Source organism: Microtus ochrogaster, chromosome 7 (assembly GCF_000317375.1).
Source record: "Microtus ochrogaster isolate Prairie Vole_2 chromosome 7, MicOch1.0, whole genome shotgun sequence".
In the NCBI taxonomy this organism is placed as follows: Eukaryota; Metazoa; Chordata; class Mammalia; order Rodentia; family Cricetidae; genus Microtus; species Microtus ochrogaster.
The window spans coordinates 25,693,065-25,720,444 of record NC_022014.1 but is presented as its reverse complement, the minus strand read 5'-3'; the positions used below and the strand labels follow the sequence as shown (position 1 = coordinate 25,720,444).

The following is a 27,380-nucleotide window of genomic DNA, read 5'->3' as shown; positions in this document are numbered from 1 at the left end:
CATAGCTATAGAACCCAATTTGGTCAGTGTGCCCTGAATTGCCTTCTGCCTTGCTTTCATGTTTTCACAGATATAATATATACTACGTGCCAGGCTTTTGTGTTAAAGCTGGTCTCCCGAGAAAGTTCTGGAAAGGGCTGCTATGCCATTATTTAGTGTGTGCTTAACTGATGTTTCTTCATATGTTTTTCTGAACTCAAATTCAATGATTTCTTTTGAACCATTGCTTTCTTTGCTACACTCGTGTATAAAGTGCCCTGAAACTGAAGTAAGGCTGTCTACAGCACTGGCTTCTAGTCTGCCCCATTTTTTGAGGTCCTCAGATCCCAGATCCATCAGACAAGATCTGCACAAGTCGGCTGAAAAGTTGCCGGTTGTGGTGGGATGTGCTGGCCAAACTGTGATGGGCGTGATTTCCTAAAGTCAGTGGTGTTTAGAGAGCAGGGACTCCCTGGAATGGAGGCATATGGTTGGTGGCGTGGATGGTGTGGACACCGAATGGGAGGGTGGCTTCTACAGAAGGTGGCAGCCCCAGGAGAGGCTAGAAAACTGCTTGGAGAGAGATGGGGAGCTTGGCTCCCACAAGACAGAGAGGTGAATGCCAGCCCACCCTTCCCCTCCGGCACACCTCCGTTGGCCTGTGACTGCAGTTGCAGACGGACCCTGTGGCTTTCTTGTTTTGTGTTTTTCTTTCTTTCCCAAGTAGAAACTCCTGAATCAGGTCCCTGTGCTCTCTGCTGTTTTCTTTCACCCTAACTTGCCTTTTGCTCATATTTGGAATGGTCTAGCGAAGCAGAATCCTACCCCTGTCTATGGCCCCACCTACAGGCCATGTGCCTACTGCGTGGAGTCTTCCTGGTGGCACATCTTCCAGAGGATTCCCCGCTGTAACAGGGACACTGCCCCTCAGTCAAGTGCTTGCTATAGGCCTTGCCCCATGTGAGCGAGTCTGTGTATGATTCATATCCGCTGTGGGCTTCCTCTTGTTCTGCTGTGAGATTCTCAAAGCCTGTCGTGAGGTCCCACCTGATCTTCGTCTCAGCCATGGGCATTGGCTAGTCCATTTCATTCATTCTCACACAGTCATTACACACCAGGTCTCCCTTGCTTATCTACACAGGAAGATGCGCTAATAAAATACCTATCTTTAAAAAATTCAACTCACCATGCTTCTTAATGTCTAAGATACTAATAATTGAAAGAGGCTTAATAAAAAATGTTTTAGGAATGAATAATTCCTAGCACATCAAGCATACATTAGAACATAAAATCCATTCCAACCTAAGAAAAATCAGAAGGTTAGAAACGCATCAGGGCAAGTCTTTGACAGTAAGATATTCTCATTACAGAGATGCTTGCTTGGCTGACTCATGAAACATTAAGCAAATCTTTTTTTTTTTTTCATTATAAAGCAATTAGTCACAACCTCAGGCTAATGGCCGGACGCAGCTCAGCAGTCTGTAGCCGTGGTTCTGAGAACACCAATTCCTCTGGCCTGCCTTGGCTCCTGGAGCTCATTGACCCCCGCTCATTAGTCCCCAGCATGAAGAAGTAACCGCACAGGTACAGCTACCAGCTCACGTTCCTTGCAAGAAAATGTGTGGAACATATTATACAAATACCATGTTTTCTGTCACATATAGAATCAAGATTATATATGTATATATTTATATATTCAATGTGTTTAATTAAAAACAAAAGGGACAGTGTAGGGGAAAGAAGACATAGGGGGAACAAATGGGAGATAAGAAAACTAACATGTGCTATAGCAAGGATTAAATATATACACATACATGCATATGTATGAATGAAACAAGAAAGTGGAAGGAAGGAGATCAGTCGGCATTGAAAGAGGGTGACAAGGTGGGGGACAGGGGCAGACACGAGCAAAAGAAAATCCATTATTTTCTCTCTAAATTTAAAAGCCCAGTAATTTGTATTTAACTTTGTTTCTGGAAAATGAGAGGAATTAAAATCACAAAGAGTGAAAAGCCAGTGTTTGTAGCATACTAATACGATGGGGGACCTCTGTCAGACAGTGACCTTTAAGAGGTTGGACCAGGGTAGGGCGTGACCTTTTGGTCACATGAACCTATGCCTATATGCAAACCATCGAATTTTGAGGAAAAAAAAAAGGAAAAAAAAAGGGCAGGATCAGGAATGGACACCAGGTAAAAGCAGCCTATGTGTCCATCAGCCAATGAATGGACAAGCGAAGTCAGACATACAGGCAGACAGTGGAATATTACTGTCTCCAAAGAGAAGGAAACCAGACACCTTGAGGACATCATGCGAGGTGGAAGAAGCCAGTTACAAACAGACAAGTATGGTCCGGTCCTCAGCCACACTGATTACACTTGTACCAGTGATCTCAACCGGTGGGTCATGACCCTTTTGGGGGTCACATAGGGACCAGAGGATGGGGGCTTGTTTAAGAGAGATAGAGTTTCAGCTCGGGAGGTGAGGAAGCTCTGGAGGGAGGTGGCGATGCCAATGGTGTGTGCTTGCCGTGGTCAGGACAGTGAAGTTTAGACTCTCGACATCTTACCACACTTTCAGAATGAGAACAAGCCCTTGGGATCATACTAATTGAAGCTAAAACGGCATATGCAACAGAGGAGGAGTGTGGTATGGAATGATTTTCTAAGCCTGAATCTCATGCCTGGACTAGTCATGGGACCTGAATAACTGTCTAATACCTTGGTGCCCCAGGTTTCTCTCCTGCAACTTAGGTATGACCGTCTCTGCCCACCCACTGCCTGGGGTTGTTGCAGGGCCTGGGAGGTGGGTGTGGGGAAGTCCTTTGGTGACAGTTCTGTAGAGTGACCGGGGAGTCACTGTACTCTGGGGGCCTCCACTCTGGGCACAGCTTTTGTACTACTCCAGGTGAGGCTGCAGTAGCTGTGTCTGAGCTGCGGCTTATTGACACCCCCTGGCTTCCCAGATGCAGCTGCTCGTGTGGCTTCTGCAGGGCGCTTGTGGGTGCAGCCTGCATGCAATCCCTGAAAGCTGGGGGATTTTCCTGACCGGATCTGGGAAGGAATGGGCTTGTCCTAATTGCCCACTGTGTGTGATGCATGAACCTGCCTCCTGGCCGTTAGGGCGACACTAGGGGACACAAGAAATTGACACACACATTCTCTTGTGTTCTGTTGTTCACTGGGGAACCCCAGTCAAGTAAGGCTGGATTCTGGAAGACCTAGAGACCCCAAAACCTATCCTCTACCCTGGACTTGAGTACCCAAGAACCCAGAGACCCGAAGGAGGCAGGGCCTCCAGACAAGGTGACACTCCTTTTAGGACACTGGATTTTGCCTATCTGGCTAGGACAGTCATTTGGGGAAGCTGCTCCTCAGATCATGACATACAAGAAAAATGATTTGGAAAGTCTTCCTGCCCTGGGAGACAAGGCATGGCTCAGACTGGACTCGGCTGTAGGCGGCTAAGTGCACCTCGGCCCTGGCATGACTGGAGGCGGGCGGTGGCTAAGTGGTTTCTGAAAAAGGGCAAAAATGATGGGAAAAGCTTTGGAATCCTTTGGGAATCGGAGCCGTGGCAACAGCAGCTGCTGCCATTGCTGGAAATGTTTCCTTGAGTGCCAGAGTATGCCCAGAGCCCACCCCTGCTGTGGACCCAGGGAGGGGCAAGGACCCTCACAGAGGCAGGAAGGCCACTCTTACCACACACCAGCCCGACTCTTCCATGAAGAACAGCTCCTACGCACTTGCTCCATTGTGGTGTGCCTGCACCTAGTTGGTAAGTCCCTTTCTCCACTTGATGGCCGGCCACTGTCCAGCTGTGCATGGTTCCGCTGGGCTCCGAGGGCCTCAATTGCCCTATCTGAAAACTGGGTTGTGCCATGGCTGCCTTAGGGGTGGCTGGGAGGAGGCTGAAGCGACAGTGCCGCACACTTAATTCGACTGACTGTAGACAGTGGGTCCCTGCAAGAGGCGCTGTTAGTACCAGCATTCTTATGTTGGCTCCTGCAGCAGGGATGAGGAGGCTGCAACTACTGTAGAGGCCAGAGGTTTGTGCATAGCTGCATGCGGTCAGTGTGCTGGCCTCTGTACAGAGAGGTGCAGGGCTGGGTGGGGGCAGCCTGGCTTCTTGTGCTGGTTCCTCTCTGTTCTTAGCAGAGCCCCTATGTCCTTCCTTCCTGGAATATACATAGGAAGCCCTGCTCAGTTATCTGTCTTTCCTGAGTTGATGCTTGGGCCGGTTAGAAATGGGCGTGAGGTAGCTGGCCATGCTTTCTCAGCTTCTCAAAATCACAGGCAGCCAGAAGGAGATGCTCTCAAGGTCTTAATGGGAGGGAGGTTTGGGGCACAGAGGCAAGTGGGAGAAGCATAACCAGAATTCTCCCATGGTCTGAAGAGAAAGTAGGGATACTCTCCATCCATTGGCAAGGAAATGCAGACCCAGAGTTAAAGTGGGTCTTGGTGGGTGGGTTTTCAAGACAGCCCAGCCCTGAAGTGCATCATGAGTTCATGGCCCTGGCATAAACCAGAGCCCCTGCCTCCATCAGAAAACCAACAAGTGTCTGCAGAAAGCATGGCTGAATTCCCCGGGTCACTATAACACCTTCTACTGTGAGTGGGGCATCCCTTTGGGGCTCATGTCCAGACATACTTTAGTCATGGCTCTGACAGACTATCCTGTCCCATTCCCTTCCCTTCCTTTGCCCATGCCCTCCCTCCTCCCCCGCTGGTCCACTAATCATCTTACCCTTAGACTGGGAGAAGCTTAGTTTCCAGGGGGAGCTGGATGCAGAAAGTGCTGTGATGATTCACAGTGACTTGTGGGCTGCATCCCATTCCCGGTTTGGTTAGATTGGAATCAGTCCAAGGAAGAGGAAAAGACCCAGCCAAGAACCTTGCTGCAAAGTTCATGGAGAGTCCTGCTGGTGGCATCTCTCTTGTCGAGTGGTTCAGCTCATCAGGATTGCTTTATTCTTGGGTTTGCAGCCAGCGTTATCCAAGGGTCAGCCGCAGACATTCTGGAGAGAGTGAGGCATTGCCGTGAACCTTTTCTGTACTTTGTTTGGGGCTTGGGGGAATCTTGGGATACTTGCTTGATCAGGAGGTTGCTTTAGGTTTGGGACTTCTGTCTGGTCCCAGGGGAAGGAGTCAGAGAGGTGGCAGAGTGCTAGAGATGCTCTCAGTCAAATCTGGGCTCCTCCTGGTCACTGTGTGACATCTGGGAAATACCGTAACCTCTCTGGCTTCAGCTTCCACATCTGGGGAAGATTTACCTCTTAGAGATGCAAGAATTAGGTGAATGTAGGTGGATGTGTTGACCATAGGATGTGCTCAAATATACTGACCATGCTTATTCTCATTTGTTCCCTGTGCCTATCATTTATTTATTTTTAGTAGATTTTCGTTGCTCTGGGAATAGAACCCGGGGCCTCATGCATGTTCAGTACCGTTCCACCACTGAGTCACACCCCACACCATGCTGAGCTGTTAAAATCATTACAGCCTCCCCAGACTACGAACAACAGGTCCTTGGCAGGAAACTGTCTTTCAAAGGCCTACAGCAGCACCTGGCTCCGTAATTCCAAACCTTTGCTTGGCTTCCTGCTGCCTGCCTAATCATGTTTCCAGTCTGTTCCTTGGCCTTCTAGGCCTGCAGCTACCGGTTCTATTGTTCCGCTGTCTCCTGACACTGCAGCACAGCTGCAGCACAGTGTAGATGGGGCTGAATGGCAAGCTGAGCTAGGAGGAGTGGTTAGAAGAGGGTTTTCTGTGTCTGGGAGCACTCTCTGTGGCAGTGGCCCTGATGGATCCCACAGCCTTAGGTGCTCCTGAGAGCAGACCAGCAGGGAAAGCAGCTGTGCTCTGCCAGGCGCAGGTTGGGGCTGGTCAGGGCCCCTCATTTTGTTTTTCTTGGTTGTGAATATTAGTCCGCAGCCGATTTGTGGGCCTGGCCTGGCCATGCGCTCAGGGTTTGTGCTGCCTGAACTTTCCCTTGGAAATGCAGGACTCGAGAGACCTCCTCAGCCTCTGTCAGTGGCTGCTTTCCAGCATGGAGATGTGGCTGGGCTGCTTGTTTCCCTAACGGACTGTGATCTGAGACGGATGACAGCCTGGGTCTGATCGCTCTGATTTCCAGAGTCCAGCACAGCCTTTCCTTTTCTAAAAATAGGTCTTAGAATTTATTCTTTGAGAATTTCACACACAAACACAATGCACTTTGATCACATCTACCCTCTTAGCCTCACTGTGCTCTGTGTCTCCTGCCCATGCCCCCTCTTCCTTGTTCTTCTAAATACCCGAACCGAGTGAACCCCTGATGCGCATAGATATGGGATCATCCACCGGAGTACAGACAACCTACCAGGGGCCACACTCCGGAAGAAAACCAACTTTTCGCTCCTCAGCAGCCACCGACTAGCAATAACTCAGAGTTAGGGATGGAGCCTCCCGAGCCCTCGCTCTTCAGTGTGGGTCGAATCGGTCTTGCATGGAAAACTGCAGCTGCTGAGAGTCCACCAGGGCAGCAGCCCTGTCGTGTCCTGAAGACAGTGTTTCATTTCCCCCCGGACCCTTGGCCCTTGCAAACTCTCTGCCTCTTCTTCCATGATGGGCCCTGAGCCTTGCTATGAAGGGACACAGCAGGTCACAGGGCATGGGAGGAGTCAAGCAGGTAGACAGATATAGCTGATTCTAAGGCAGATTGTGCTAAAAGGGCTATCAGGATGGCTAGGCAGGAGCCTGGCCTCTCTGAATGATCAGGGAATGGGGGCGGGCTTTGTGGATGTGGGTAGACCAGTGTTGGGTCCTGAGGGGAGAAGGCATTTGAAAGGTGGGAATATTTGGGCAGGGAAGGGGAGGGGAGAACACTCCATCTGGTGGCACCATGGGAGCAAAGGCCCTTGATCCAGGAGAGACCTGGGTACTAGGGAGCAGGATGGTCAGCAGGTGGAGGGGGACCATGGGAGATGGGGTGGGAAAGAGTGTTGGTCCCCACTTAAGTGGAGAGCACCCACCTGAGCAACTAGCTTATGTCTAGAGGTTCAGGTCTAGAACACCTGCCAACCCCACAGCAAATGATGCCACAAAGCATAGGCTGAGATGCTGGAAACACACCAGTTTCACAAAAATGACCCAAGGCTTGCATACATGCTGCACACATCAGTCCCCTCCTGACACTTGGTTGCTGCAGCTGTGTGGAAGGGCAAAGGGAGGTGGTACGTGTGACCGTTGGCACCTGGCACACGAGTTTATACAGCATAGATGGGGGCATCACCATCTTCCACGAACATGGACTGCCTGGCTCCTTGGGGCTTGGTCAACCCGTTGGTCTCACTACTGAGTTAGTTCCTCCATGTCCTTTCTCTAATGTGGTATGCGGAGGAAGGAAGAACAAACCAGGCAGCTGAGCCCCAGATAATCTCAGGGGTGGGAGGCTTCTGACCTCAGCCTCAGAGCTTGCTGGCTCTAAGGTGGAGAGCTTGACCACTGTGGCCACAGGACCCCGTGGGCAGTACAGTTCTGTTTCCCCAGGGCTGCTGGAGTGGAAGGCACAGCTCTAAAAGCTTTGCTTCTGCAGGGCAGTACTAATTGGGCTTTTGCGGTGTCCTGCTTCACGGGAGCCTTGACAAGGAGAGTGGGGATGGGATGAGAAGTTGTGGTTCCCCAGATGGGCACAGACCTCATCTTTGTGGCTACCCACAGGTTGCACATTGGGCCACAGAGGATCTGGGAAAGATGAAGAAATGGGATGGCTTAGACTCAGGGGAGTCTGAGCACCCACTTCAAGAGAACTCCTGCCTGGATCCTCCGGACAGAGACCTTAACTGCAGGCCGTCTCCGGCCAAGCCCCACATCTTCACGACCAGGAGTCGCACCCGGCTTTTTGGGAAGGGTGACTCAGAGGAGGCCTCCCCTATGGATTGCCCTTATGAGGAAGGCGGACTGGCCTCCTGCCCTATCATCACCGTCAGCTCTGTTGTCACTATCCAGAGGCCTGGGGATGGGCCTGCCTGTGTCAGGTAAATCTGGAGGTCCTTCCTTTCCAAGACCCAAGTGGTTCCACCAGTGGCAGTCCCAGCCATGGGCTAACTCCTCAGAGCGGTCTTGCTTCTGGGTTAAAAGTCACAGAACTGGGGGAGCTGGGGAGCCTTCAGAGGTGGTCTGGCCCACACTCTTGTACCCTCACTGGACACACAGTCACAGATGTTGGAGTGTGTATACTGATCCCAGCTGCCAGCATATGCTAGATTTCCAGGCCCTGAATGCTCACCAGACCCCAAAACTTAGACTTCAAAGTCAAGGTTAGGATCTTGTGGACTAAGAAGACAAACAGCTCAGGGGAAGAACCTATCAGCTTTCCTACCTCCTCTGAGGCAGGGCCGGGAGTCACAAGGTGGCATCTGGGTACTGTGAAGATGTCTTCATTCATCAGAGGCCAAGCCAACCCTGCTTACCCTCTAGGCTTCTGTCTCCTGAGCCCCAGAAGGAAGGGAAGTGGACTGGGTAGAAGAGGTGACAATAGCAAAGACTTTCTCCAGTCTCTTTATAGACAGGTCAGGGGCATGACGGGATGGACAGTTGTGCCCCAGGATCCCCATTAGATTTGTTTCCTAAACTCCCTGGTTTGCCTTGGGGCTTCAGAAGCCCCAAAGGCTTCAAGGCAGAGCAGGGCCTGAGTTGAAGGTGTAATTTATTTCCCAGGCAGGCATCCCAGGACTCTGTCTCCACGGGTGTCGGCGTGGAGAAGCCCCCTAGGCTCTATGACCGCAGGAGCATCTTCGATGCTGTGGCTCAGAGTAACTGCCAGGAGTTGGAGAGCCTGCTGTCCTTTCTGCAGAAGAGCAAGAAGCGCCTGACTGACAGCGAATTCAAAGGTGGCCCTGTGAGGGCTGGCTTCCCAGGAGGGGGCTATTTTCCAACCCTGGCCTGGTTTTGACCCTCTCTCTGCCCTTCAGACCCAGAGACAGGAAAGACCTGTTTACTAAAAGCTATGCTCAACTTGCACAACGGGCAGAATGATACCATCGCTCTGCTCCTGGATGTCGCACGGCAGACTGACAGCCTGAAGCAGTTTGTCAATGCCAGCTACACAGACAGCTACTACAAGGGTGAGGTGGGGGGTGGCCTGGCGCAGCTACAGCACACCTACGCCCTGAGGGGGTTGCCCCAGTTCCTGCCACAATGTTGAGTTCTGGTTCTGATCAGTCTCCTTCCTGGGATCGCTGCTGCTCTCCTGCTGACTGTCCTTCCCTCCTATCTCCCTCTGTCTCCTCTCTTTTGCAACTTGGTATTTTCTGTTCTGTTCCTGCTTCACGATTTTCCTGGCCTCATTTGTGGATCCTGGCCTCCCACTGTGAGGCTGGCGTTTTCTGTGTGCTTTTTCCACAGTTGCTATCTGCTAGGGGCCTTCTCTGGGGGTGCATCTCTCTGGGCTGTAATCACAAGGCTAACTGAACTTCCCTCTGTAGGCCAGACAGCACTGCACATTGCCATTGAGAGGCGAAACATGGCACTGGTGACCCTCTTGGTAGAGAATGGAGCAGACGTCCAGGCTGCGGCCAATGGAGACTTCTTCAAGAAAACCAAAGGGCGGCCTGGCTTCTACTTTGGTAGGGAGGCCATGTGGCTTACATAAGGGAGCTAGAGACCCAGTCATTCAGGGACTAGCCAGTCTCATTCCTGGGGCCCCACTGAGGACCCTGTGTTGGCTGCAGGTGAGCTACCTCTGTCGCTGGCTGCATGCACTAACCAGCTGGCCATTGTGAAGTTCCTGCTGCAGAACTCCTGGCAGCAAGCAGACATCAGTGCCCAGGATTCGGTGGGCAACACGGTGTTACATGCCCTGGTGGAGGTGGCAGATAATACAGCTGACAACACCAAGTTCGTGACAAACATGTACAACGAGATCCTGATCCTGGGGGCCAAACTCCACCCCACCCTGAAGCTGGAAGAACTCACCAACAAAAAGGGGCTCACTCCATTAGCTCTGGCAGCTAGCACTGGGAAGATTGGGGTAGGGTGGGTGCTTTGGCTGGAGCTGCTATTATCAGGCAGGGAGGGGGTCTGGATAGAGGACTGTGTGTACTGGACTCTAATTCCACCAGCTAATGGGGCTGTTAGTGTGAGTTAGAGGAGCTGTGAGCAGAAACCATCAAGCAGGGATGTGTGTGTGTGTGTGTGTGTGTGTGTGTGTGTGTGTGTGTGTGTGTAGCCTAGGTTGAGAGAAGAGGCTCATTGTTATTTTACTAGGGTGAGTGAGAATTTTGGAATATAAGGAGGGTCCTAAGGGGGAAACTTGGAGCAGACTAGGTAGACCAGGCCCCAGCCAAATCAGGGTCCTATGAATGATGTCAGATAAGGCTGATGATGTGTCTGGGGCTGCTTGAATTGGAGGGGAGGGGCTTTCTCAATAGTAGAGATACTGGGAAGCTATCCCTGCCCATTTAAGACTAGGCTGATCTCAAAGTTGCAGTGATCCTCCTGTCCCAGCCTTCTGAGTGCTGTGAGTACAGCCACAAACCATCAGGACTGGCTTATTGCTTCCTTAGACTTTGATTATTTCCTTCTGGCTGAAAGTTTTCTAGAAGGGGCCACCACTGTCCTTCACAGAAGACTGTAAATCTTGAGGCCCTGGTGTAATGCAGCTGGGGCTAGAAGCAGCTAGGGCTTGGGTTGGGTTCCTGGTGGAGGTGGGAAGCTAAGTGCATTTTTCAGAGGAGCTCACAGCCTGCATGGGGAAGCAGCCTGTGGCCTGGCCCTGACTGACCCGATAGGGCTCTCCTACCTGCTACAGGTCTTGGCTTACATTCTCCAGAGGGAGATCCATGAACCTGAGTGCCGGCACCTGTCTAGGAAGTTCACGGAATGGGCCTATGGGCCTGTGCACTCCTCCCTTTATGACCTGTCCTGCATTGACACCTGTGAGAAGAACTCAGTTCTGGAGGTGATCGCCTACAGCAGCAGCGAGACCCCTGTAAGTGGCTAAGGCTAGCGCCCTTGCTCAAGCTCCATCCATCTCGTCTCTCACATGAAACGCTGCTGTTAGGAGCCGGTGTCCTGCAGTCTTGTCCCTCCTCCTTTCCATTATGTTTCCCTTAGCAAACGAATGATAGCCATTCGCTCATAAAAATGAGAACATTTCAGAAGTACAGCGATAAGGACAGCTTCCTTCGATACCGTGTGAAAAGCTTCAGAGAGTTTTTTTATTTGTGTGAATGGGCTCATACTATACACCCTGTAGGATAAGCAGTTGTTTTCACTCATTGGTGTGTGCTGTAGTTAGCTTTATGTCGGCACCCAGGTATCTGCCTGTTTAAAGCTGTTGCCCAGTGTCCCTCCCACAGGACAGTCAAGTTGTTTGCAGCTGCTCAGCACTCCGCAGGCCACTGACACGAGCCTGGGGATTTTTCAGTGAAAGACACATGAAATTGCTGTCTCCAAATCTTACCCTATTTCTTCTTGCTTTTTGAGATGGGGCTGGCTATGCAGCCCAGGCCAGCTTTGAACTCCTGACCTTCCTCCCTCCAAAGTGCTAGGACTGTAAGTAGTGGGTCGACCCACCCTGTGGTGAGGCGGGACATTGTTATGCATTTACTGGCCTTTTGTACCTTGGTGGGTCTCCTAAGGTTTACAGGACTATTTGCTGGCTTATTCTGGTTTATAGACCTCTCGCTTCCAAATGAGTCATCAGCCTTTTCTCTCCTGCTGCAGTGTGGTGTTGCTTCTTCTCCCCGTTTGTCTCTTGGCTTTTACAGCACCCTTTACTTATGAACGGTTTTCATTCTGATAGGGTTAAGCTGATCGCTCTTTTTCTTTTTTGGCTTCTGGATTGTGTGCTGTGCTCTGAAGGCCTGTTCTTTACAGAGTCACACAGCGGCCCTTCTCTGTTCTCTTCCCTCTCATTTGTAGGGAATTTCATTTTGGGTCCTTTATCTAGAGGTTACTTTTGTGTACTGAGGATGGCATTCTATTTAATATTTCTGGCTCCAAGTGAAGCATTACTGAGTACTAGCCTACCTTCATTGGGTGGAAGGCCACCTCACCTGTCCCCTCTTCCTAGAGTGACACTCCAGGCTCCAGAAGCAGACTCCAGCGGAGGCAGTGAGGGGTTACCATAGCACTTCACAGGATGAAGCTGTAGTTATAGGATCACAGTCCAAGAAAGATGAGGCCTGGTCTAGTTTGTCCTGTCAGCCCCACCTAGGCGGCAATGCTAAATGTGACTTCTGAGTTCTTATAGGGTGGTCTGAAAAGGGAATGCCCTCACTACAGACTGAGGAATTTAATCTGGAGGAGAGAAAGCTCGGGTCAGCCACCAACTATTCTTGTTCCCATTTTTTTCTGGGGATTGGAGTGTGGGCTTATCTTGGGCCATTCGGCTTGAGCAGGCATGCTGGTGGAAGGCAGAGATGACTAAATGTATGCCAGTAACAGATCACCCCTGCAGTTAGCACCCGTTTAGAAGCTCTGGAGTGAGGGAGTGAGGAGCTTCCCATCCCCAAAGTATTCAAAGAGTCGCACAACGGGGCCTCTGTGGTAGAGCCCAAACACAAAGCAAGAGGCGAGAGCAAGCTGCCTTGGGTTCATCTGTTCTACATTCTAGGTCCTGTGAGCCGTCCAAGCCTTTGGATGTGAGGCTTTGCCTAAAGCCAACTTCAAATGACAGTGTAGGCACCAGGACAGGCCTGCTCTAGGTCAGGCCTCTTAGGTTCCTTCACGTATCATGCATAGGTAATTACCACCTCTGCCTGACCCAGGGCTGCAAACATGAGAAGTGAAGAGTGTAGACTGCCCCCCCCCCCCCAAGAATCGTCCTCTTGCCCTGGGAGTGAAGAGAGTTGCTAGAGATAATGGGATTGGAATGTGGGAAATGCTGAAGTCTTGCTTGAGCACTTAGAGTGGTGGTTCTCAACCTTCCTAACGCTGCGACCCTCCTGTTGTGGTGACCCCCCCAACCATAAAGTTATTTTCATTGCTACTTCATAACTTTAATTTTGCTAGTTATGAATTATAACATAAATGTCTGTGGTTTCTGATGGTCATAGGCCACCCCTGTGAAAGGATCGTTTGACCCCCAGGTTGAGGACCACGGTCTTAGGGCTTGTCCAGTTTCTTCCCAGTCAGCGTACTCACGGAGACACTGAAGTTAAGAGGGTGGCTCACTCAAGGAACTGCAGCAGAGCTGGGGCCAGCCCAAGGCCCTGGCTGTACAGCGGTTCAGACCTCCGGTGACCCTTGGTTGCTTGGCGGGCTGAGGGGGCATTCTTCCTTGACTGTATGGGCTACGCAGGTGTGAGGAGTGCCGTGGGCTGGTGTAGCTATTCAGGTAGTTGCTGGTGCAAGAGTGAGCCTCACTTCTCTCTGCTCCCATAGAACCGCCATGACATGCTTCTGGTGGAACCTTTGAACAGACTCCTACAGGACAAGTGGGACAGATTTATCAAGCGCATCTTCTACTTCAACTTCTTCGTCTACTGCTTGTATATGATCATCTTCACCACGGCTGCCTACTATCGGCCTGTGGAAGGCTTGGTGCGGACAGGAGCATGGGCCCTATCTGGGGGTTGGGGTGGGGTTACTCTCCTGAGATGCTATTGGCTCCAGGTCCAGACCTTGCCTGCCACCCCTTCCTAGCTCACTGAGAGGTAGAAAGGCTGCTTGGAGAGCCTTGCTTCCTGCCCTTAGTTTCCCCTCTTGCAGGCTGGCCTGTGCCTGGACTTTGTCTTTTAAGTCCATGGTTCTGGGAAGTTGAGCACGTGAGCCTTGAGGCTCCTGAGTATGAAGATTCAGGATTGGGGAGGCAGTTGCCCCTGGGTGTCTGGAGATCATAGGATGGTACAAGCCCCAATTCCATTGCTACCTGCTGGCCTGCACTGTTTGACTCACCTGCTTGTTACAAATTTGCTCCTTAGACCTATGCCCTTGAGTACTTCTTCTGTGTCAGGCTGGGTTCCATCTCTTAGTTCAGTTTGTTTCTGAATTGAACCTTCTCATTTAATACCCAGATCACTAATTTTCTACCCTATTTCTGGAACAATTTTACCTGTAAATTTAGTTTAAAAGCTTGAGTTCTATCTGTGTATAAAGGGCATTTAGTGACTTCATTTGAAAAGAAAAGAAAATTGATAATGGGTATAGCTCAGCGGCATGGTGCTTGCCTAGGATGTGCAAAGCCTTAGGTTTGATTCCCAGCACTCCAGCGTCATAACAAAATAACAAAAGAAGGGACACACACGTTGTTAGAGAGAGGAGAAGTCTGCTAATAAGTGAGACGAGGGAGTGAGCTAGTGCTGGCAAAGCATCAAGGGGATCCTCCCAGAAAATGGCTGCGACACGAGGGTGATGTTCACGGGCGTGTGGAGGACACCACAGGCTGTGGGGAGAATGGGATTCCAGTGCACCAGGTCTGTAAGAGCACCTCCACCTACCCTGTCCCCTGCTCCCGTCCACTCAGAACCCTGGGAAGGGACATTGCTTGGGAGACAGCACAGCCCTGCAAGGATCCTCTGATATCCAGAGACTCAGGCAATCAGACCCACAGAGGGATCTTCTTGCAGATGTTCCCCTAGTACCTAGTTGTTTATTGGTTATTGTTGTTGTTGTTGTGATGTATGTATGTGACACACACACACACACACACACACACACACACACGTCATAGTGCATATGCAGAGATCAGGATTGGAAACAAACAACTGTTTGGAGTCAGTTCTGTCCTTCCATCATGGGTTCTGGGGACCAAATTCAGTTCTCAGGTTTCCATGGAATCACTTTGCCAGGCCTCTGCTTCTCTCTTTCAATGGAGGGAGGCCTGTCTCCTAGGCGGGGCCAAGTCTGAACTGTAAGGCTAGGTACTTGGTGGCCGTGGTGAATGTTTGCTGAATGGGTCAATGAGTGAGTGAATGGAGTCGCTGGCCTCTCTGTGCCTCACAGCCCCCCTATAAGCTGAGGAACACCGTTGGAGACTATTTCCGAGTCACTGGAGAGATCCTGTCTGTGTTGGGAGGAGTCTACTTCTTCTTCCGAGGGGTAAGCATTCCTTCAGAAGTTGTGGGCTTCTATTGTCCCTGACAAAAGTCAAGACACCCACTGGGAGCTGAGTGAGCGCAGCTGAGAATCCTCCGGGTGTTCATGACTGGGTTGCAGGGATTATCCAGTGTATTCCTAAGGGCCCACGGCAATCAGGCAAGACAGGCAGACCTCCACCACTGTCTCGTGGGAGGGGTCTTCGATTGCCTGACCAGTGAGCCCCAGGGCACTCCCTACCCAGCACGACTTACAGATGTGTAATGTTGCTGCACCTGCTGGTCTCATGCACACATCAAGTACTTTGCTGAGGCATCTCCTCAGGCCCTGCGGCTTTTTCTTTGAACTTGGGAGCTTTTTTTTTTTTTTTTTAATTTTATGTCAACTTCCCCGTATAAACTTGAGTTTAGGGAAGACATGGGATTTATGCTTTTTAGTTTCGTTTTCCTTGAGTGAGACTCAAGAGGGGTGAGAACTCCATGAAGAGAGACCTGAATGCAGAATTTGAAATCATCATCATTATTTATATTATTATCATATAATTTTGATTTGAGGGTTCTCTATGTAGTCTATTCTGTCCTTGCATTCTTTTTTTGGTTTTTCAAGGCAGGGTTTCTTTGTAGCTTTGGAGACTGTCCTGGAACAAGCTCTTGTAGACCTCAAACTCACCGAGATCCGCCTGCCCGTGCCTCCTGAGTGTTCACTGCCTGGGGTCTTAGCTGGGGACATCCCCGTGGACACCTGGGAACCCCTCTAGAGCCAAGCCTCTTGCCAACCTCAAAATGGCTCCCTTAATTAAGATATCTTCTTCCCTGCTCCCATATCCGTGTTTCCTCCATCTCAACCACCCCACTCCCCAAGCTCTCCCCAACCCTTCCCTTCTCCCTTCTCTTTCCCCCTCTCCCCTTTTCCCCACCCCACCCCCATGTTCCCAACTTTTGCCTGGCGATCTTGTCTGCTTCCATTTTCTAAGAGGATCTATATGTGTTTTTCTTTGGGTTCACCTTATTACTTAGCTTCTTTAGGAGCACAAACTATAGGCTCAATGTCCTTTGTTTATGGTTAGAATCCACTGATGATTGAGTACATACCATATTCATATTTTTGGGTCTGGGCTATCTCACTCAGGATAGTGTTTTCTATTTCCATGCAAAATTCAAGATGTCATTATTTTTTATCGCTGAGTAGTACTCTAATGTGTAGATGTGCCACACTTTCTTTATCCATTATTCCATTGAGGGGCATCTAGGTTGTTTCTAGCTATTACAAATAATTGCTGGTGGGAATGCAAACTTGTGCAACCACTTTGGAAATCAGTGTGGCGGTTTCTCAGAAAATTGGGAGTCAACCTACCTCAGGATCTAGCAATACCACTCTTGGCAATATACCCAAGAGATGCCCAATCATACTACAAAAGCATAAAGGGATTTTTTTTTTTTTGGTTTTTCGAGACAGGGTTTCTCTGTGGCTTTGGAGCCTGTCCTGGAACTCTGTAGACCAGGCTGGTCTCGAACTCACAGAGATCAGCCTGCCTCTGCCTCCCGAGTGCTGGGATTAAAGGCGTGCGCCACCATCGCCCGGCGCATAAAGGGATTTTTATGATAATGCTATGCTCATTTATCATAAAGGAAGGTGGTGCTGGGAGAACAAGTTAGAAGCAAAGAGGCTTCTCAGCTCTACCGTGGGATACAGCAGCTCAAGCATTTTGATGATCTTTTTCTTTCCGAATTGCCTTCTAGAGACACTTGTTATTGTAGTCAATGTTTTTAAAGATCTCCATGAGTCACATGACATCACCCTTCCAATTAGCTTGATTGCTACTGCTCCGTTCTTCACAGTCTGCTGGAACCCACTCCAGTGTTCCAGCATGCTGGCCCTCCGAAAGACACCAGGAGCTTCCCTGTTCAGCCACATCTAACATTTCCCAGAAACTTACTCTGTTCCCTCACAGATTCAGTATTTCCTGCAGAGGCGGCCATCCCTCAAGAGTTTGTTTGTGGACAGCTACAGCGAGATACTTTTGTAAGTGCTGCTTTGTGTTCCGGTTAGCTCCTTCATTCTCTCACCTATGCTTGAAAAGGCACATAGCAGGGCGGGCCTCAGTAGGCAGGCTGAAGCAATGGTGGGAGGCGCTCAACAAATATTCATCAGATGAGTGAATATCAACTGTTTACACTGCCAGATAAATGTCAGGTGCTGGGGTTGGCAGACTGTGTCACGGTGTCGCATGATTTACTGCTGGAATTAGGGGTCCCTTCCTTCCCTTTGTTTACTGTGTGTGCATCCCTCTGTTGTTCACTGGGTCGACAGTGGGAGACGGAAGTGAACTATACATAGTTATTGCCTTCAAGAATCTCCAGTCTTTAAGGCAGATTTTTAAAAATTTGTTTGCTTTTCATTCCAACTTCATGGACATTTCAGACTGCATCATTCACAGTTGTTGAGGAAGGGATTGTCCCAGGCACTGAGTATCGAGCAGCATCCCAGGCCTCTGTCCAATAGCTTCCCTGCTCCCCTCTTCCAGGCTTGATTATCAAAACGCCCGCAGATAAATACCAACAGTTCTTCTCTTGGTGTGGGTGGTGGCATGTGCTCCTGGCTGGGGGCCACTGCTTTTAGAGGAGATGGATAAGCAAAGGCACAGGTGTCGCACAGCCTCTGTTCATAAAATAGACTAGACCCTGTGAGCCTCATCCTGCACAGAGGGCTTTCCACCATGGGTTTCCTAGGATCTGGACTTAAACTCTCTTCTGATGCCCAGGTTTCTCTCAGTCCAGCGGCTTCTCTTTTTGCTTCTGGTGTGATTAAGGAGTTGATTTCTGGTGCTATTGTGACGAGCTTGTTCCTAGGATTCATAAGCCTCATGTTCCCACGGTAATCTTCAAATACCTTTATTTTAGTTTCAAAGGGCAAGCTCAATCTTTAGGGTCTATAGCAATCGGTGAGCACAATACTTATTTGCATAAAGGAGAAATGTTCCCCTACATAGCACTGTAAGAGTAGACTCAAGATTACATTCCTAAAAGTTACAGTCACATTACAGTTACATTAAAACACACATATATATGCACATGCTTGCAATTATACCAATAAATATATATTACTTTTGTGTTATCAAAACTACTCAAACATACTGATATAACTCATAAGAGTGCAAAATTTCTTATACTCAAAGCCAGGAGTTTCTTACCCCCAACCCTTTCCTTTCTCTGAAACCCGCTTGGGCTCTTTCTTCTGACACATACTCATGCCACAGAGAAGGATTTAGCATCCTCCTCCCCATCTGCTTCCCCTTTTTCATCATTCCAATGTGATTAAATAGTATTTGTTTTAGTCAGTAATCTTCATTTGTATTCTTGTCCCTTTGTAAATATTCCTAAGTGTCAAACAGCTTTGAAATAGTTCTATTACTTGTTTGTGGTTTGTTTCTTCTGACTTATCAGATTACCATTCCCTTAATTTTCCCTAGTTTAGTTTTCTCTGTAGACAATGTTAATTCTTCCCACACATCCTAAAGCAGGTGCAGCTTTCTTCAAAATCAGATTTAGAAGTTATAACACATGGCCAGGTCACTTTTCTGCCCGTGAGGAATCTCTTCCTAGAGTTTTCTTTCTTTTGTTTGAGACAGGGCCTTTCTATGTAACCCAGACTAGCCTCTATTCTAACTCGCAGCAATCCTCCTGCCTTTGATTCTGGAGTGCTGGGGTGACAGAGGTGTCCACCATATCTTCTTTCCTGTTTTCTCTTTGAGACTGGCTTGTTTTCCTGCCTGGCCCTTCCTTCACCTGACACGTCTTTCTGTTGCCAGCCTTGGGATTCTCGTGGCTCCCATCTCTTCCTCACTTCTTTCTCTTTCTTGGTCTTTCTTATTTTCTGGACATCCTTCAGTGTTTCAGAGTGCTGCTCAGAGGGGAAGCAGCAGATGCTGTAGAGTGCCGTGTGTGTAAGTGCTCTTCTTCAGTAGGCTGGGGTATTCAATACATTTCTCACTTATATTTTCAAAAAACAATGGATTGCACAGGATAGAACTATCGTAAGTCAAGGAGCATCTACATTATATTTACATTGAATAAAATTTTGAAGAATAAAATTTCCCCTCCAACCTGTCATACATTTTCCTCCTTGTGCCTGCTGGGACAGCACAGCCCCAGCCCCTGCATGGCTACATTCTCACTCTTGCGATTCTTGCAGCCTGGGCCCTTTTCCTAAGTTGAACGACTTTGCCTCTGCCCTCAGCTTTGTGCAGTCTCTGTTCATGCTGGCGTCTGTGGTACTGTACTTTAGCCATCGCAAGGAGTACGTGGCTTCCATGGTGTTCTCCCTCGCCATGGGTTGGACCAACATGCTCTACTATACCAGAGGATTCCAGCAGATGGGCATCTATGCTGTCATGATTGAAAAGGTGGGTTCCCAAGCGTGTTTCCCACAAGCCCTGTTTGCCCCACGGATGTGAGATACTGCCCTACGCATTCTTTTCAGCCTCTCTGTATCCTCCACGGAGCCATTTGTTTAGCCCTTAGCCCATTTATTTCCCTAGAATCAAGCAACCTGACATTGACCTGAGACTGCAGGTTTTCTTCAAACTTGTTGCCTTTGCATTCCAAACCGCCATCTCCCAACCAGAGCCAAAGCCATGGGAGAGGTGGGAGTCATTTCCTCATGACGTCTGAGCTGGAAACCACAGAGCCTAGCCCACTGCAGGTTCCTGTCACATACCCTCTTGTCGCTCTAGGCTGATGCAACCCTGATCATTCCTGTGTTCCTACCACGGTTGGACTTGCCTTTTACCAGCCTGCTCTTTCCTGCAGATGATCCTCAGGGACCTGTGTCGATTCATGTTCGTCTACCTCGTGTTCTTGTTTGGATTTTCCACAGGTAACGGGATGAGTCAAAGCTGGTGGAAGGCAGGTGTGTTGCTCACCTGACCTCCTCAGGCTCTGCAGGGCTGGGGGAGGAGGAGCCGGGCGGGGACGACAGGTGCATTCTTGCAGGTGACCAAGTGATAGACAGAACACACATCAGCAAGAGCCCGAGAACTGGGAAATGTGATGGATGAGGCTACTGTGCTACTTGCTTGCCGTACAGCTCCATTTTGGCCCAGTTTTTATTTCAATACTAGTTCAGACTCACAGGAAACTTTCAAGAGTAGTACAGATGACTCCTCTCTTCTTACGCAGATTCCCCAATTTAAACATTTTAAAAATCTCCATTTCCTCGTCTGTCTCTTCTCTGTCTTTGTCTCTCTTTTCCTTCCCTTCCCCACTCCTCCCCTCCCTTTCTCATCCCTTCCATTCTTTATTCCTGGTTCTGGAGATTGAACCCAGGGTCTAATACATGCCGGGCCAGCACCCACTGAGCTACAGCCCCAGCCTTCACGATTCCCTAACCCCACCATTCAGTGCCTCTTTAGTCCCTGGCATTTTATCATAAGGAAGAGCTTTTTTCCATCTCCTCAATTCAATTTTTTTTTAAAACATGAGGATGGATGGCCTTGGGGTTCTTTTTATTCCCTGTAGATTCTCACTGTCACATGAGGCATAATCCTTACTATCATCAGTTATTTTGAAGCTGAGATCTGGTCCTTGGGAGCCCCTTCAAGCCGGATCCTCGGCCCCTCTACCTGGTCCACATCCTGTTGTTAGCAATGCCCCTGCCTCAGTTCTCATTTGAGTTCTGTGGTTACGTGGGTCTTGAGGCATGCCCATCTCTGCTCCCACTCTGCGGTTTATTTTAGAAACTTCTGTCTAGGAGGGTTGAACATCGGTGACTAGGGACACTGATAGGTATGGGCTGTGGCACCTGATCTGAAGTTCTGCATATTAGTACAAGAAGGGTTTGGGCTTGGGGTGTTCTCGGGGCACTGATGCACAGTATGAACGGCACATGGCTGCTTAGCAGTACTCAGGCTCTGCAGTACACTTCTAAAGAAGAATATTAGCAGAGGCCACTCTGCTTTGAGTTGCTCGACATCTGTGATTACAGAGTGGATCTTTAAAAGACATGGTGTGGCTGGCAAAGTGACTCAGGCTTCCTGTCCTTTTAACCACGTTGCATATTATACAAAGGCCTCTGTATGTACATGGTCTGCATAGCTTTGCATATTTCTTCAAACACCCTTTCTACCAGATCAATTTAAAGCTCTTATTATAAGAAAGCCGTGTGTTATTACAACTTTCTGATAGTCTGGGAGGGGGAGATGCTACATAACCGGGTGGCCTTCCTGCTGCCGGGTGCTGGGGTAGGAGAGGTATGTTTCAGGGAGTCTGGGGTCCTGTTTTCCATCCTTCACACCCCTTTCTCCTGTGACCAACAGCCGTGGTGACACTAATTGAGGATGGGAAGAATGACTCTGTGCCTGTGGAGTCCACCCCACACAGGTGTCGAGGGCCTGCCTGCAGGCCACCCAACAATTCCTACAACAGCCTGTACTCCACGTGTCTGGAGCTGTTCAAGTTCACCATCGGCATGGGCGACTTGGAGTTCACCGAGAACTACGACTTCAAGGCTGTCTTCATCATCCTGTTACTGGCCTACGTCATCCTCACCTACATCCTGCTGCTCAACATGCTCATCGCCCTCATGGGCGAGACGGTCAACAAGATCGCCCAAGAGAGCAAGAACATCTGGAAGCTGCAGGTGGGCCACGGAGTGGGGCAGGGCGTGCAGCCTCGAAGGTGTTGACTGTCCCTTGCTGTCACACAGTGGGGCACATGAGCTCCTATAGGACCAAGTAGGGGCCAGAAGCACTGAGCTTTAGAGATGTCATCTGTCTGTGTTTCCAGTCACGTGCCTGGCGGGTAGCAGAGCCAGGGTTTAGACCTGGCAGTCTCATGTTTGAGACTCTGATGTCACACAGGTCACCAGTGATCCCTTTGTAAGCGCCATCAGTTTGTAGGGTTGCCTTCCTGGACTCAGTAGGCAGTAAATAGCCAGGTATAGGCAGGCTTGGCTGATCTTCTTCACGGAGCATGTGCCTGTCAGGCTTTGGAAACAGACCTGCTATAGGAGGTACCTCAGGGCTAGCTTGGAGGTTGCTGGGGCTGGGAGAGATTCTGGAGATGGTGATCCAGGAAGGCCTATTTCCCCTTTCCATCAGAGAGCCATCACCATCCTGGACACAGAGAAGAGTTTCCTGAAATGCATGAGGAAGGCCTTCCGCTCTGGCAAGCTCCTACAGGTGGGGTTCACGCCGGATGGCAAGGATGATTACCGGTGGTGTTTCAGGTAAGGCAAAGCAGGAGTCGAAGCTGAGAGCTCCTGCTTCAGTCTAGGGCATGCAGGATCCATCGAGAGCCAGAGGAGGGTGTAGAGGCTGGGCTCAGGACTCCCTGGGACCAGTCACAGGCTTAGGGAACTCTCAAGGCCAACAGCAGGTCCAAGGGCCACATAGGACTCAGCTGTGGGCACAGGACACCCACTGAGATCTCAGGAGGCAGGACTTCCAACACGAAGCCCTGAAAGACTTGAGGGGTTCAAAAATGACTGCCTGGTGAACAGAGCCAAACCTTGGAATCCAGTGTTAAAATTCCTGGGCCTTGTGGAATGGTTAGAAAGGACGGGTTGTCCGTGAAACAAGCCCTGTCTCTCCCTCCACCTGCTGTGTCTTCATCCTGATGGGCTCAGCCTTAAACAGCTGGCCCTGGATCCTGTCCCTTTTCCCACAGGGTAGATGAGGTGAACTGGACTACCTGGAACACCAACGTGGGCATCATCAATGAGGACCCCGGCAACTGTGAGGGCGTCAAGCGCACCCTGAGCTTCTCCCTGAGGTCAGGCCGAGGTGAGGTGGGATGGGTGGGGCCACGGCAGGGAGGGGCCTGACTCTGGGAAGGGGGGTTTCCTACTCCATCTTGACTTTCCTCACAAAGGACCTGGGCTGTGTAGCAGTGACAGATGCCAGCCATCCACATGCTAGTGACTGCTGCGTGTCCCTGGACATGCCTGTGCAGCACTGCTAGGCGCTCCTTGGACTCATTGTTTTCAGATTAACTTTTGGTCATTTCGTGTTCAGAAAACCTTTAATGTCGCCATCATTTTAACGGCCCCCACATTCGGCTATATGACCCCATAGGGGGTCACAACCCATAGCTTGAGACTCTGGGTGTTGGACCACACAATATTTTTGCAGAAGCCTTCATATTCATCGAGCCCCCCCCTTTTTAGTCAGCTCCAAATTGTTATTAATCCCTTGTGTAGAATTTCACACTTCAAGTTTTAAGCCTTTTGGTTTTAGAGTTCCAGTTTCTCCTGTGCTGAAGGTTCTATTTCTTTGCTGAGGTCTTCTAGCCATTCCCTCATTAGGAGTATGCTTTCCTCTGCTTCTTTGAACATAGTAATGTTACTTTACAATTCTATCTGCTAAGGGATGGACTGGCTCAGAGGTAGTACTCTCCACCTACCAACACAGGGCTCTGGGTTCAAAGGTCTCTAGCTAAACCCAACATCTGGGCTATCGTGGCATCCATTTCTCTTGACTGCTATTTTTTTTCTTTTTTCTTTTTTTTGTGACAGAGAACCACATTTTCTTGGATTCCCTTTTAGGTCCAGTATGTTCAGATTGTGTGCTGGACATGGTAGATAATATACTGTGGAAAGCCTGGATTCAGTTACCTTTATGTATCTTTTTATATTTTATATTTATATATTTTATTATTTATTTATTTATTATTATTTTATATACTAAACGGTACTTCACTTACTCAGGAATCGCCTTGAGCTTGTGCCAGGCATAAGTGAGTGTAAGGGTGTTTCCACACACTGGCTGAGTTCCTTTCTTATACTTGAGTTAAAGTATGTCTGCCCCACTTCCAACCCCATTACAGCCATTGTCTATCAAGCATCTTGAGATCTCACCATCAGCAAGCAGGGTCTAGTTCTCAGCAACTACTTATGGGTAACCACCCTGCCCCAAAGCTGACCAACCCTCCAGCATCCCACACTTGTTTCCCTATGCTCCGTGATCCTAACTGTGTCAGCTGCCCCGCGACTGCTTCCTTCTCTCTCAGGGGAAATTCCATGCTCCGCTAGGATGGCTGTTCACTGTACTACAGTTGCTAAAATTGTCGCTAAGCAGAGCAAGGGTATTGATAGGGCTTCCCTTGTGAATGCCGCTTCTCTTAGAGTTTGTAGAATCTCACACCTGTCACCTCAAGTCTAAACACATCTGCTGAATGGCATTTTTCACAGTTTACGGTTGTCACTAGCAACAAGATTGTATGGAGATCTACTTCATCAGTGCTCACTAGGGGGCTGGTGATGTAGCCCAGTGGTCAAGTACTGGGCTAGCTTGTGAAGCCAGTCTGGATTCCATCTCTAGCACAGAAAAAAGGGGCTCACTTTTGGAAAGCAGTTCCCTGCCCTTGGGCTTCCTTGCTTTCACACGGGTCCCCAGAAGTTCGGTGATTTTCCTGGGACTGCAAATAGAAAGACTCCCTGGTCTAATTGCCACCTTTGCTCTTAGCTTTTCTTCGATTTGTCAGTCAGGCTAACATTTTCTGAGAGCCACTCAAAGATGGCTGTGTGTGATTTGAGTGGCCTACCATGATCCTCCCACTGACTTAGTGAGCTAGTGTTGGTTCAGACTTCTAGAATCTGAGACAGGGCAGTTTATTTTAGACATATTTAAATATGGTACCATTTTGGGAAAAGGTTCCTAGTGATGATTATCACAATAAAGCTTAAGACATGACTGCACTAAAACTCTTTTGCAAAACACGTATGACCTCTTCCACAAGAATGGGTTCTATAACTTAGGGCCTAGGAGAGGATCTGGTGTGGTCTAGGTCATTGTAGAGGTTACCAAGCTACACAGTACACATGACATCACCCTTAAGGATGGGTTTTATTGACTGAGAAACAATGATCAGGATAAAGGTCTAGGGAGGAAGAGTGTGGGATAAACATAATAGTCTGGGGGAGGGGATTTGGGTGAGGCCTGGCCCTACAGATCGCACAGAGCGGCCAGCTATCAACTACATCCACTCCCAGCCTTCTGGGTGGAAAACAGGTGTGTATCTCCTCACCTGAGGAGACAACCCCTGAGTGTTTAACATTCTTGGTTTCCCTAGTGCTTTATCTGTGAGCACAAGGACACCATGCCCTCTACACTATACCTCTCAATGAACCTTTATCCAGTCGGACCAGTGATTTGGAACAGAAGCTGTGGGGTTTAATAACAGATTTTACACTTTATACCTATTTCTTAGGGACCATTCCTTCAGGATTTTGCTTTCTCACTTCTGTAACAGTAGAAACTCTAGTGATGATAGTCTGATAATTTGGATAACAAGGACCCCTCCCTGCCCAGCTGCCTGTGGGCGGAAGAAGTGGGAGAATGCAGGAGAGGGAGGAATAGGTGGTCGGTGAAGGAACTAGGGAGTGCCTGGGGAGTCTTGGTCCGAGAATGAGGATATGGTAAATGGTACTGGGAACTTTAGATGCTCTGGAGACCCTGGAACTGGCTAGGCCAACAGTTCCTAAGCTGGGTGTCTCCACTTCCCAGCCAGTTAGTGGTCAGTATATTGATGGACAATAATAACTAGTCTTCCTTAAGAGTTCCTTGGGGCTTTAGTTCTTGCCAAAGTTCTTATTTGAAGCCCAGTGTCACCAGGTCTCCCTTGGTGTTTTCCTCAGCTTCTATGCCCTGCTTGGACCTTGTCTCTAAGTCTTAATTTTTCTTGGCTGCTGTTAATAACTTAAGAGTTGCCCAATGTGGAGTTGCATTGCAGAAACCTCTTTATCCTCCTGTTTAGGGAGCCAGGTAGTACAGGTGGAAACAGGTGTGTGATAGACTCATGAGGTCACAGGTTTGCCAGTACCTGGGAGAAGAAGAGACCTTAAGATGTTACTTGGGAAAAAGCTTTCAACAAAATACAACATCCCTTCATGATAAAGGTCTTGGAGAGAGCAGGGATACAAGGAACATATGTAAACATAAAGGCAATACACAACAAGCCAACAGCCAACATCAAACTAAATGAAGAGAAACTCCCAGTGATCCCACTGAAATAAGGAACAAGACAAGGTTGTCCACTCTCTCCATATCTATTCAATATAGTTCTTGAGGTCCTAGCTAGAGCAATAGTACACCAAAAGGAGATCAAGGTATACAAATCAGAAAAGAAGAAGTCAGACTCTCACTATTTGCTGATGATATGATAGTTTACATAAGAGATCCCAAAATTCTACCAAGGAACTTCTACAACTCATAAACACTTTCAGCAATGTAGCAGGACACAAGATTAACTCAAAAAAAAAATCAGTAGCCCTCCTGTACACAGATGATAAATGGGCTGGGGAAAACAATCAGAGAATCAATACCCTTCACAATAGCCACAAATAGCATAAAATATCTCGGAGTAACTCTAACCAAACAAGTGGAAGACTTGTATGACAAGAACTTTAAGTCTTTGAAGAAAGAAATTAAAGAAGACACCAGAAAGTGGAAAGATCTCTCATGCTTTTGGGTAGGCAGAATTAACATAGTAAAAATGGGCAATCTTACCAAAAGCAATCTACAGATTCAACACAATGCCCATCAAAATCCCAGCAAAATTCTTCACAGACCTCGAAAGAATGGTATTCAACTTCATATGGAAAAGCAAAAAACCCAAGATAGCCAAAACAATCTTGTACAATTAAAGAACTTCTGGAGGCATCACAATTCCTGACTTCAAACTCTACTACAGAGCTACAGTACTGAAAACAGCCTGGAATTGGTATCAAAACAGACAGGAGGACCAATGGAACTGAGTCAAAGACTCAAATATTAATTTACACTCCTTCAAACACCTGATTTTTGACAAAGAAGCAAAAAAATATCAAATGGAAAAAAGAAAGCATATTTAACAAATGGTGCTGCCATAACTGGATATCAACATGTAGAAGAATGAAAATAGATTCATATCTATCACCATGCAAAAACTCAAGTCCAAATGGATCAAAGACCTCAACATAAAGCCAGCCACACTGAACCTCATAGAAGAGAAAGTGGGATGTACACTTGAATGCATTGGCACAGGAGACCACTTCTTAAATATAACCTCAGTAGCACAGACACTGAGAGAAACAATTAATAAATGGGACCTTCTGAATCTGAAACGTTTCTGTAAAGCAAACAAGAACAAAACGACAGCCTACAGAATGGGAAAAGATTTTTACCAACCCCACATCAGACAGAGGTCTGATCTTCAAAATATACAAAGAACTCGAGAAACTGGTCATCAAAAGAACAAATAATACAATAAAAATGGAGTACAGACCTAAACAGAGAACTCTCAACAGAGGAATTTAAAATGGCTCAAAGACACTTAAGGAAATGCTCAACATCCTTAGTCATCAGAGAAATGCAAATCAAAACAACTCTGAGATTCCATCTTA

General features: G+C 48.6%; 1 protein-coding gene across 1 annotated transcript in view; it reads left to right on the top strand.

Annotated features, from left to right (window-relative positions):
* The first annotated feature begins 7,712 nt into the window (after positions 1-7,712).
* Positions 7,713-27,380, top strand: part of Trpv1 (transient receptor potential cation channel subfamily V member 1) — a 21,516-nt gene continuing 1,848 nt past the window's right edge. Inside the window, exons 1-14 of the mRNA XM_005349601.2 lie at positions 7,713-7,996; positions 8,679-8,851; positions 8,933-9,085; positions 9,446-9,586; positions 9,692-9,990; positions 10,771-10,950; positions 13,350-13,508; positions 14,910-15,005; positions 16,954-17,024; positions 19,239-19,404; positions 19,811-19,877; positions 21,316-21,638; positions 22,099-22,226; positions 22,667-22,782. Of these exons, the coding sequence (XP_005349658.1) occupies positions 7,713-7,996; positions 8,679-8,851; positions 8,933-9,085; positions 9,446-9,586; positions 9,692-9,990; positions 10,771-10,950; positions 13,350-13,508; positions 14,910-15,005; positions 16,954-17,024; positions 19,239-19,404; positions 19,811-19,877; positions 21,316-21,638; positions 22,099-22,226; positions 22,667-22,782 (2,356 nt within the window). The remainder of the gene's footprint in view (positions 7,997-8,678; positions 8,852-8,932; positions 9,086-9,445; positions 9,587-9,691; positions 9,991-10,770; positions 10,951-13,349; positions 13,509-14,909; positions 15,006-16,953; positions 17,025-19,238; positions 19,405-19,810; positions 19,878-21,315; positions 21,639-22,098; positions 22,227-22,666; positions 22,783-27,380) is intronic.